This window comes from Myxocyprinus asiaticus, chromosome 32, assembly GCF_019703515.2.
Source record: "Myxocyprinus asiaticus isolate MX2 ecotype Aquarium Trade chromosome 32, UBuf_Myxa_2, whole genome shotgun sequence".
NCBI lineage: Eukaryota > Metazoa > Chordata > Actinopteri > Cypriniformes > Catostomidae > Myxocyprinus > Myxocyprinus asiaticus.
The window spans coordinates 10,628,013-10,641,096 of NC_059375.1; the positions used below are offsets into that span (position 1 = coordinate 10,628,013).

Sequence of the window (13,084 nt, forward strand, 5' to 3'; positions counted from 1 at the left end):
GTGCAGTGCAGAGAACGCCCCTGGGCGCTTCGGCAGAAATAACTAAAACAAAAAGAGTATATTCTAAAAGAGTATAAATTCTTCTAAAAGAGCGGCACACATGGAACGTCTTTTTAAAGATGACTTTCCGTTTGTGTGTTATTCCTGGTTGCGGTCGTTACCTCTCGGCATCTGACGGCCACGATCGCTGTCTTACATGTCAGGGCGCTACCCACGCGGAGACATCGTTCGTGGATGGGTCTTGTCCTCACTGCGAGAACATGACCATGGCAACGTTGCGGTCACGGCTTGCCTTCGTGAGAAAGCAAGCCACCCCAGAGGCTCCCCACCTCGGTCCTTCTACCTACGGGTATGAGGCCACGGCAGTTAGCACTGGAGGCGATTTGGGGACCTCAATGGGAGCACCTCCGCCGGGTATCCCCCCCAGACCTCTCATTCCTCAGCATGCTCGCTTGCCCTGGATGGGCTCTCAGATGAGACCGCCGGCTCGTCTCAGGGCGAGTTCGACCTCTTATTTGGAGCCCGGGAAGACGATGAGCTCTCAAGCGCAGCATCGGAAAGCGGTCTCATTCTGTCCGACGCGGAGGCTTCGGCTGGGCTTCCTCCCTCGGGTACAGTCGCCCAGTTGCAGGCCGACGCGGAGCTGGAACCCTCCACTCTCCCCTGAACCCTCATGGCTTGATGATTGGTTCCTTGTCCCCTCGCATCTTCATGAAGGTCACAGAGGTAGACCTTGCCCCGCTAAGGGAAGTGGGCATTTACATCCTCAACTATCTCGATGACTGGCTAATCCTAGCTCACTCTCGGGATGTGTTGTGTGTGCACAGGAACCTGGTTCTCACACATCTCAGCCGGCTGGGGCTTTGGGTCAACTGGGAAAAGAGCAAGCTCTCCCCGGTTCAGAGCATCTCTTTTCTCGGCTTGGAGTTGGACTCACGAACAAGCGCGCACAGTCGGTGCTGTACTGTCTGAAGGCATTCAGACAGAAGACAGCGGTCCCACTGAAACTCTTTCAGAGGCTCCTGGGGCATAAGGCATCCTCTGCAGTGGCCACACCGCTTGGGTTGATGCATATGAGACCGCTTCAGCACTGGCTTCAGACTTGAGTCCCAAGATGGGCATGACACCGTGGGACACATCATGTGGTCGTCACGCCGATCTGTCACCGCCTCTTCAGCCCTTGGACCGACCTGACATTTCTATGCGCAGGGGTTCCTCTAGAGCAGGTCTCCAGGTGTGTCGTGGTTACTACGGACACCTCCAAGATGGGCTGGGGTGCCATATGCAACGGGCATGTAACCACTGGCTCCTGGACTGGACTCCATTTGGTACGCCCTGGCCTCGAGTTGATGGCAGCACTGCTCCCCCTGCGGAGGCTTTGGCCGTTGATCCAGGGCAAGCATGTGTTGGTTCAGTCAGACAACACAGCAACGGTGGCATACATCAACCGCCAAGGCGGCCTACGCTCCCGTTGCATGTCACAGCTCGCCCGCCATCTCCTCTTCTGGAGTCAGCAGCACCTCAAGTCGCTGCGAACCACTCACATCCTGGGGACTTCAACACCGCAGCGGATGCACTGTCACGACAGGTTACGTTCAGGGGAGAGTGGAGACTCCACCCCTAGGTGGTCCAGCTGATCTGGAGTCGATTCGGTCGAGCACAGGTAGACCTCTTTGCTTCCCGGGAGTCCTCCCACTGCCCGTTTTGGTACACCCTGACCGAGGCCCCCGGGACTACTCAAATATGCATTTCCCCCAGTAAGCCTACTTGCACAGACCCTGTGCAAGGTCAGGGAGGATGAGGAGCAGGTCGTCCTGGTAGCACCCTACTGGCCCACCCAGACGTGGTTCTCATACCTCATGCTCCTCGCGACAGCCCCCCCCCCCCCCGGTGAATTCCCCTGAGGAAGGACCTTCTTTCTCAGGGACGGGGCACCATCTGGCACCCACGAACAAACTTCTGGAATCTCCATGTCTGGCCCCTGGACGGGACACGGAATACCTAAATACCCTACCACCTGCGGTGGTAGACACGATCACTCAGGCTAGGGTTCCCTCTTTGAGGCGCCTGTATGCCTTGAAGTGGCATCTGTTCGCTAAGTGGTGTTCTTCCCGACGCGAAGACCTCCAGAGATGCGCAGTCAGATCGGTACTTTACTTCCTGCAGGAAAGGTTGGAGGGGCGGCTGTCCTCCTCCACCTTGAAGGTGTATGTAGCTGCCATTTCGGCACATCACGATGCAGTGGATGGTAAGTATTTGGGGAAGCACAACTTGATCATCGGGTTCCTGAGAGGCGCTAGGAGGTTGAACCCCCTCAGAACATGCCTCATTCCCTCATGGGATCTCTCTGTAGTCCTTCGGGGACTACGGGAGCTCCCTTCGAGCCGCTAGAGTCAGCTGAGCTAAAGGCACTCTCTCTGAAGACTGCCCTCCTGACTGCTCTCACTTCCATCAGGAGGGTAGGGGACCTGCAGGCGCTCTCTGTCGGCAAAACGTGCCTGGAGTTTGGCCTGGGCTACTCTCACGTGATCCTGTGACCCCGACCAGGCAATGTGTCCAAGGTTCAGATGACCCCATTTAGGGATCAGGTGGTGAACCTGCAAGCACTGCCCCAGGAGGAGGCAGACCCAGCCTTGGCGTTGCTGTGTCCGGTGCGCGCTTTACGCATCTATTTGGATTGCACGCATAGATTTAGAAACTCCGAGCAGCTCTTTGTCTGCTTTGGCGGACAGCGGAAAGGAAGCACTGTCTCCAAACAGAGGATCACCCATTGGGTCATTGATGCCATCGTGATGGCATATCATGCTCAACACGTACTGTCCCCCACGGGGCTATGAGCCCATTCTACCAGGGGTGTGGCGGCCTCCTTGGCCCTTACCAATGGCGCCTCTCTAGCAGACATCTGCAGAGCAGCAGGCTGGGCAACTCTCAACACCTTTGCGAGGTTCTACAATCTCCGGGTTGAGCCGGTTTTGTCCCATGTTTTGTCAGATACGAACAGGTAAGTTCCGGGACAGCTAGCCGGGTGCACTGCTTGCGCATAGCGCCTTTTCCTCCCCTGAGGTGAAGACGTGCGCTGTTGACTCCCAGTAGTGTTCACAAAGTGGTGATCCCTGGATGACTTCCCTGCTTAGCCCTGTGACAGACAAGTTTGCGGAGAAACTTGCTGCCGGCCCAGTACATGTGCTAACTAAGCCCTGCACTGGGGTAGGTGCTCCACATATGCTGGTTCCCCATAGGTGACCTAATGTGATGTATATTTGCCGCTAAATCGTTTCCTTGTTGGTAAACTGTGTCTTCCTTAGGCAGAGGTTCCTCTGACCCCGGTCACCGTGTTTGTAGAGTTCCTCCCCTCTCGGGTAGGACCTACCATGGGACTTCTCCACATGACATACTTCCGACAAGACTCGGTAAGACCATGTGACGTAATTCCACTCAAAATCCCCCCCCCTTCTCTGGGCAGGATGTGGTCTCCACGGTGTCTTCTCCTTGGGAGTGACACCCCCCCACGTAGATATTTATGGGCCCCCAGTCAGTTAACAAATACCACTCTTTTTGGGGAGAAAAGCGAGGAAAAGAGGCCATGGCTGGGCTAGCCTGTCCCTATTTTTTGGGCAGTCGACTTGTTCCCGAAGGACCGTTCGACGCCCATAAGAGCGTTGGGGGAGGTTACGTGAAGGCCTGGTGCGCTGGCAACAGGGCACATCGCGATCTGCCCATCTCGCACCGCCAGTCCACGTAACACAGTTCAGCTAGTTGTGGCGTTTTGTATAGGGACCCCTAGTGTCACTACATGGTCCTGGTTACTTTTGTAACCTCCGTCCCTTGATGGAGGGAACGAGACATTGCGTCCCTCTTGCCACAACACTGAACTACCTGCTGAAAAGGCCGGGACCTGATCTTGGCTCCTCAGCACAAAACCTGAATGAGTGGTTGCATACCAGCTCCTTTTATGTATGTCCAGGGGAGTGGCATGCAAATTCCACTCGCCAATTCCCATTGGCCTTTTTTCAAAGATCAGAGGTGTTTGGGGCTCCCAAGAGTGACCCCTAGTGTCACTACCTCGACACAACATCTCGTTCCCTCCATCAGGGAATGGAGGTTACGAAAGTAACCAGGACGACTGTGGTGTTATGGTAATAAAATAAATTTCATAGTCACATTCCTGACATTCAAAGTGTAAACTTATTACACACTTCTGGCCCCATCACTGGACCCACCGGTGGATAAAACAGTATAATCTATATTTAAAAGATACTTGAAAATAGCAGAAATAAATAATAAAGTCATTTCCAAGACAGTTTAAATATGACCTTCATACAAAAATGTTGAAATCTGTTAGTCTGAAAAACATTTACCCCTGGGACATAAAAGTGCCCATATATAAAAAGCCTGTAGAACCACCCAAAACCAATTAAACGGACATGAAGTTTGTGCCATGAGGCAAGGAGACCTTACGCTTAACTCATCTATGTAACAGCTTGACAGTGGTTAAACCTTTGTTACCTTTTAGTGCAATATATAGCAAGTGTATTTAATATTATCCCTAGCCCCTTATTAAAGCATAGAACTTTATTACTGCCCATGTTGCCACAGGATAAGAGACATATTCAGACATGTGTGGCAGCCAGTAGTAGCATTATTACTACAGCTGCTGGCCTTCAGGATCTGACTCATCCACCTGTTAATTTCCAGATTATTTCATATTTTTATTTTAACTCTAATTAAACAATGAAAATTAACAGGGGAAATAATTTATGGTTAAAGGTGGATAATTATGATTAATTACAGGCTTTGAATCATAATGACATAATTTGTCTTTGATGATACTACGATTTAGAAGATCTGTTGAGTCTGAGCAGCTAAGGTCACACAGGACACTAGTAATCCAAGCCATAATGAAGATTTTATGGACAATAAAAATGTTAATAACTTTAAAGCTGCACTACAGAGCTTTGGGCTCTCTCTCTCTCTGGGGACATTTTATGTGAGTTGTGTTTCGACAGTGCTCTTCTGCCTGATGGATTTCATGGTTTGAGGTTACCTGTTTTACCAGAGTTGTACAAATAATGACTCTGTCCGAAACCTGAAAAAGATCCTTCTCAGACTGTACAAATCCAATGTACATGTAACATCCTGTCACAGAAATCTTAGAGGTTTCTGAATGCAGTATAGGTGTATTATATAATCTTGTGCGTGAAATTTGGCAGTCAGTTTAAAGAATAAAAATGATGCCTGATGGAGCGTATGAAAGAAACCGTTGTCGAGCAGACAGGAATTTTGAATTGGGCTGCTAGGATCACCGTGACAACCGCCCTACCATGGGACTGAAGTGGCACCACAGTGGTGAACGACCACTGCCGGTGATGTAATTTAATGCCTTTTAGATGCACAAGTTAAATTACAAAAATCATGAAATAATAGCATATAATGAGCATAGTGAAGCATTAAATACTTAGTAACTGTGTTGTCGATTCTTCATGATACAGACATATTCATTTTTAGTTTTAAGAGACTTTAGGATTTTGCGCTACATAGTGCATTATTACGGCAACGGCCTTCTCACAACGCGAGTTGCTCATCTAGCACGCAACTTGTTTAAGTTCAGCTGCGCATTCGCTGCATAGTCTGTGTGATATGCACAATTTAGTACATGCTCAGTTGTGCATTCGCTTCATTGTCTGTGCAGATTTAAGTGGTAATATTATATTTATATTGTTGATATAGCTGATTATGTCATATATGATCCATTTGACAAAAGTTGATTAACCCACTAAGCGCTTCAGTTTATCTGTGTTCAGCACTTACAGCTCAGACAGTGCAATCCTCAAAAAACTATGACAGGATCATTTGACAAGGTTTTATTTAACAAGGTTTTTCTTCTTCTAAAACATTGTTATTACATTGGTAATATATTGCAGTGTTGTTTACTTCATGTCATATTTTCTTCAGCAGTGTTTAAAGCTACACTATGTAACTTTTTGCACTCTAGTGGTTAAAAAATAAAACTGCATGCATCTTGCGGAAGGACATTGTTTTGGTTGTGGTTCGGCTCTGCTCCTCTGTGCGGATGAATGTGGTTCGAGGCACCAGTGTACACATGAATACAGGACATCTTATCAGAGCGAATGGACAAATAAATAATGAAAGAAAAGACGGATATCTGAAAACATCATCTGAGCAGATAAGTGCCATATCTTATGCGTTTTTTAACTTATTGGAAACACTGATGTTTTGAAATAAATGACATTACAAAAGTTAGGCAATGTTTGTTAACATTAGACAGAATGATTGCTAGTCTGATAAGGTCAAACGTTGTAAAGTTTTTTATAACTGCAGGATATTCTGGCCAAATAGACCACGGTAGTAACTAATTTATAGATTGTCATTGTTACCAACCAGTGGTCAACATAATTTCAAGACTCGCATGTCCTTGGCAAGCCTAGGACTAAAGGATTTATTTGTATAGAAAAATATAACTTCTTTAGTTATAAAGAAAAATAAATACCTGTGCTAGCAAGTGAAAAGTTCTGCACCGATTACAGTATAATTATTGTATTACACTACACACACACAGACGTTACACAATTATACATAAACCATATCAATAAAATATCTTAACTGTTGAGTAATTAAAAAAGCCGTCTCTGGGTCGCTTTTAAATCCTTTCAGATCTCAGAGTTGTCGCCACCTCTGAAAAGCCAAGCCGATGTTGATTCAGGTTTTATTACGAACTCTGTTGCTCTCCCTTTTTGCCTATAGACTCTGCTCTGTTCGGGGTTTCTTTGTTTTTACAACCAGTGATTCCCTGGAGGTTTGCTGTTTTGAATGATCCATGGTCAATTTTGATCATTCGTTGTGACAACAAACTTTCAGCTTTAGCTACTCCCACATGCGCACTACAGTAGCCAGATCTTATTTTCTCTGTGTATGGATAAGACATCAACAAGCATGGGCAAATGATGTATGTATGCAATTTCCCATGAAATCCGTCCCGACAATTCTAAAATATTTATAATATAATATCATTATTATAGGTTTATCAAAGTATATTTGGGTAAATACATGGTTTGGAAGATGGATTTTTGTTGCACTCTCTCATTAATAACATTTTGTTATTTTTTTAACAAAAAAAGTTACATAGCGTAGCTTTAAATTGTTGAATTATCCTAATAAAGCATATTGTTCCATTTCATCTTTGAATAAAAAAAAAAACACTGTAACAAACGTCATGATGGGGTTGTAAGGAGGCAGCAGGAGATGGTGAATCCAACTCAAATGGTATTTATTTTATAACACAAAATTGGCTTTTCAGCACTTCACTCAATAATCACGCTTTTCAGCGCACTCAGCTTAACACAGTCTCAATATGTGTGGTAGCTCTCTCTCTCTCTGCCTCACTGCTCTCTTTCTCACTCTTAAATCCGTCTCCAACTCTCATTGCAATGACAAACAGCTGTTAGAGATAATCAATGACAGGTAATGATTTTTAGCATTCCCATCTCCCCATCTTACTCTTGATTCACAAATCAGTGCTCAACCACGCCCCCACTACCACAAACACCATCCATTGTTGTCAGTAATTTTGTTGACGAGATGAACACTGCTTTTGAACGTGTATTCATTTCAGCTGGAAACATCACAACCACACTGAGTTCCTCTCAAAACCGGACATTGTTTCTTTTTTTTATCTTTCGAAAAAAAAAATTAAAACATCTGACAAATATTTTCAGTCATTCAGCCAAGGTATGACTTAACCATTTAATTATTGTCCAGCTTTTTACTAATATTCAATTCTGTTGAATATTCAAGTTTGGCTATATTAACAGATTTTGAAATTCTAGAATATTTTCAGCCGTTGACGTTTGTCACTGAAGTATATTGTAGGCTATTGGTGCAATAACAGACAGACATTTTAAAACCAGTGTGAACTATTCTATTATGGTATTTTAGGTATTTTGTATTTTGTATCGATTGGATTTTTACAAAGGATTTAAGTTCTATTCCATATTAAATGACACACTTAATAAATTTTGATCCACAATAAACATGCAATATGCACACACCCCTACCCCACCCCCTACCATCGTAGAAAACTGTTCTCCGGTGGTGGTTGGCCCTTAAACATGGTGGTAAAAAATTGCCACCGCAAAAGCCCTAATGTTGAATTGCTGAATTCCCTGTAAAAAACTACAGTACCCATAATCCTGAAGAGGGATCCACCAATCAGAGAAGTTGCTGTCACCATGGGAACTAAAATCCGGGTAAATAAGTTCAGCATCAACTGCCCACTCTGATGAAGCATTGCGAATGCCTCCCTATACTCTCAAACTACTTACTTTATATATTTGAATGTATTTGAATATTTTGCAATAAACTTTTAAAGTGTACAATGTTGTGGATGTTAAAATAATTTCTACTATTCCAGCTTAATATGCAGAGAAAAAGGGGGTTTGGGAAACATATTTGAAAACAGTCATTATTTTTACAAATCCATTATGTCAGTATTAATGAAGAAATTACACACTTCATGTTTGAAATATCTTTTTTTATTATTTTTTATTCTTATAATCGATGACTGTAAGACAATAGTTTTATATTGTACCATCATTTATGATTTGATTGTGTCATTTGCTTCATGGAAAGAGTAGTACATTTACTCAGAAAAGAAAAGAGAAAATCTTGAAACTTTTCTGATTTAAATATGACTTTGTTTCAAATTGTGTTTGTAATGTTGTGATTCATCTCAGTGCTGGTTAGTTTGATTCAAGGGTTGGAACTCTTACTGAATAACTTTTTTAAATCTCTGAAGAAAATGAATGGAAAAACACTTTCAGAATCATGGCTGCTAAAACTGTAGACACAGGAATAGGTGGTTACAATCTCCCACTGTTCACAGGTCAGCTAGCACATCTTTTAATGAGCATTCCCATAGACATATCTCTCACTGAGAGGCTACTAATTAGTGATTTATTCCAGTAAAATGGAAAGTCAGTCTGCAAAAGGGGTTTCTTATTTTAGGGCTTTTTTTAGATCGAGGCAGAATCAAAGTCTCTGGAGTATCTGGTGTCAACAGGGATGAGAGATCTGTGAGCCCTGCTGTGCAAGGCATTGTACCCCCACTGCTCTGTCAGATGCAATGCAACTCAAAATAAAGACATAGTTTATTTTCTGGCAGTTTGCAGTCTAAGAATTGCAAAAAAGCTTTGCTCCCTGAGTTAAAGACCCCAAGTGCAGTTTTCTTTCCTGTGCAGACAAATTTCCTATTGAAGTTCAGGTGGAATATTTTGAAGGGCTTGTCCCTTCTTTTAATTAGCTAATATGCTTTAGCTTACATCACAGCAATGAGCCATGATTTGCAACTTGCTATTGCTATTAAGAGACAGGGGGTATTAGGGGGAGGGACATTCTCATTCTAAAGAGCATTTAATAAAAAAAATAAATAAATAAAAAAAAGTGAGTGCAAGATGATATCATTAATATTTTTGGTCCATTTTCCTGGAAGAGAAAGGCTGTAAATTTTAAATGTTTATATCTGAGTTAACTGTCAACTTTTATGAGTAAACTAGCTTACAGATGGCCTACACAGACATGGACCAAAAGCCACAAAACTGCTAATTTGATTTCATGGGGTCTTCAACTGGCATACACTAGTATGAACTTGCTGCAGTGAAAGTCATGAGAGGTCAATAGAAACTAGCTGCACTAATTTGGTGTGCACACTGTGAAAAAGATGAAAGACTAATCAAATTACACAGCATCACACACACAAAGAAAACTCACTCTCTGTCGATGACGAGGCAGGTGACAGCCTCAGCGGCGATGACATTAGCCGTCCTGATGTCTTCTCTGTGGAAACACAAAGACTACATGTCAGTCACACACAGGCACAATCTTTTGACAATATTTTGACCGCACCTAGTAGATATTATTTAAATAAAACATAATCAGGCCAGGGAACATTGTGTCTCATAAAGTGTACATGTTTGTAGGCAAATATAATTATTAAAAATGCTCTAAACTAAACTAAAAGCAGATTTAATAAAACAGAAAACCAGGGCCGGGTGAATTTGTATACTGTTTGATGGTACAAATATACTGTATCATCCAGTAGAGATTATATTACTGTATAACACAGAAGATATATTTTCATGGCTATTAGTGGGTGGCAGGACCAGTGTTGGGAGTAACACGTAATAAGTAACGCACGTTACATAATCAGATTACTTTTTAAAGTAACGAGTAAAGTTACACAATATATATATTTTTATTTTAGACCATAATATCTGAGTTTTTAAATAAGTGATGTGTTGCTTTTGTACACCTTTCCTTTCCCCGTATTGTGATAAATCAGGAGTAAAAGTTCACAAAATTCGGGGAGGAGATGTAGTGCATGATGGGCATTGTAGTTTTAGAAAGTGGGAGGCTTGATTACTAGAGATGCTCAATGAAGTTGTAGTATGTGTGTGCATGATGGGTATTGTAGTTCTAGAGAGTAAGAGCCATGATTATCAGTGATGGGCAGAGCACAAACAAGTCTTCTTTAAGAAATGTAATCAGCGGCTACAAGCAACGTACTACATGGTTTGTGTACTCATATAAAATGTCTTCATTTCTTAAAATATTTGAAATTTTTGTTTTATAATAAACAAGTAATGTGATTTGTGAAACATACCGCTTTTATGACATTCTGGTAGTATTAAAAAACGATACCATTCAAGTTGTATCAACATGCGCGTTTGCATTAGGCTGTCCGCAGTACGCACCGTGGATCAACTCAAAACAAGCATGCACTGAGATGACTTAAGTGAAGAATATTAATTTATTTATCAGACTTATTCTTTGAACATGTTAGGTTGGCATTCCCCACTGAATTTTATCCTGACTTCTGAAAAACATCTCAAGTTGACTCTGGCATTGTCGATGGGCACCGCATATGATGACATATGATGCAGGTTCAGATGTGGAACTTTGTTGCATTTGGTAATACAGTGGTTATTCTTCATTCTTCATGTTGGCTGCCATGTCGATGGAAAAACAAATCATGCATATTCCAGTTATTGAGTCCTTATTATAAAAAAGTAACTTTTTAATTAATTAAGGAGTAACACAATATTCTAATGAGTTACTTTTAAAAGTAACATTATCCAACACTGGGCAGGAATGCTTTACATTATTTACATGTGAGAGTGGCGAAGAAAGATGGACTAATGTGACAATATAAAGCAGGATGTTTCCCAAGCAAGTCAACATAAGGAACAGCTTGGTATTGAGGGGTGTGACATGACACAGAGTTTAGTAGTTTATGTTTACCAAGCAAAGTCACAACTTGCCTTATTAATTCAGTATGTAGTTTGTCTCCATCAAGTTCCAAATAAAAAGAGAAAATAATCAAAAATAGGCATTACTAGCAAAAATATCAGTATGGTGATGTAATGTTACCATGATATAAAGTTACTTATAACATGACATATCACTACAGGGAACTGTAAATAATTTAATCAATAAAAGGCTAACAGCAAATCGACAGACACTTGACTGTTCCAGAAAAATTAGCACAGCACCCATGGAAGACTGATTCTTCATCATTTCAAATAAATGAAATAAATGCTTTATGTTAATCATCACCCATTATTATTACACAATATTTTTCACCCCATGGCACAGCATTACAAAGCATTAATCACTGCACAGCATTATGTGTACACACAATTAAACAAAAGCACACTTTATTCCTTTGTTGAGCTGCTTCCTGAAAAACACTTAATTGTTCATGGAATTGCTAAGGAACCAAAAACGTTAATTAGAATTGGAATCAGACTTGATAAAATCCTCATAAATACAATCTCTTTATCAAACCGTGGTACAAGTCTGAGAAAAACTTTCCTTTGATCTAATTTCAAATTTTTCATTATTCATACAGTGGCAAGAAAAAGTATGTGAATCCTTTGGAAATACACTATATGGCCAAAAGTTTGTGGACACCCCCTTCTAATTAACGAATTTGGTTACTCCATTAAATCCAGTAAAGAAAAGCTTAATGTTTCTTTATGTAATGCCTTGGGCTTTGTGTGCTTCCAAATTTGTGGCAACTGTTTGGGGATAGCCCTTTTCTGTTCCAGCATGACAATGCTCCTGTGAACAAAGTGAGGTCCATAAAGAAATGGTTTACTGTGTCTGGCATGGGAGAAATTGACTGGCCTGCACAAAGCTCAGACCTGAACCCCACTGATCACGTTTGGGGTGAACTGGAACAGCAACTGTAAGTCAGGCCCCATCGACCAACATCAGTTCCTGACCTCACTGATAGCCTTGTGTCTGAATGAGAGCAAATCCCTGCAGCCATGTTACTACATACAGTATAGTGGAAAGCCTTCCCAAAAGAGTGGAAGCTGTTATAACAGCAAAGGGGGAAATTGATGCCTAAGGTTTTGAAAACAAATGTTCATCAAGCACATATGGTGTCCACAAACTTTTGGCCATATAGTATACCAGCATTTATGTATAAATTTGTCTTAAAATCTGGTTTGATCTTCATATAAGTTACAATAATGAACAAACACAATCTTTTTTAACAAACAACACACACATTATTTTATTGTTCTTGTACATATTGAAAATATCATTTAAACATTCACAGTGTCGGTTTAAAAAGCATGTTAACCCCTAAGCTAATAACATCAACAAAAGCTAATTAGAGTCAGGAGTTGGAAAACCTGGCATCCAATTAATGAAAAGAGATTGGAGGTGTGTGTTAGATCTACTTTGACTCATAAAAAGAACTCAAACAGTTTGAATTTGCTATTCAAATGAAGTTCATGTGGACCATGACTGGCAAAAAAAGAGATCTTAGAAGACCTACAATCAAGAATTGTTGCTTTGCATAAAGCTGGAAAGGGCTAAAGAGTTATCTCGAAGAGCATAGATATTCATCTGTCCACAGTTAGACAAATTGTCTATAAATGGAGACAATTTAATACTGTGGCTACTCTTCCTATAAGTGGCCATCCAGCCAAGATGACTCACAGGGCACACCGCATAATTCTCAATGAGGTCAAAAAGAACCCTAGATTGACAGCTAAAG

The 13,084-nt window shown here is 42.0% G+C and overlaps 1 protein-coding gene across 2 annotated transcripts in view; it reads right to left on the reverse strand.

Moving 5' to 3' along the window:
* LOC127422882 (cGMP-dependent protein kinase 1-like) overlaps positions 1-13,084 on the reverse strand; it is a 381,301-nt gene that overhangs the window by 46,133 nt on the left and 322,084 nt on the right. For both annotated transcript variants that reach the window (XM_051666688.1, XM_051666686.1), the window contains exon 8: positions 9,784-9,849. In XM_051666688.1, coding sequence (XP_051522648.1) covers positions 9,784-9,849 — 66 coding nt within the window. The remainder of the gene's footprint in view (positions 1-9,783; positions 9,850-13,084) is intronic.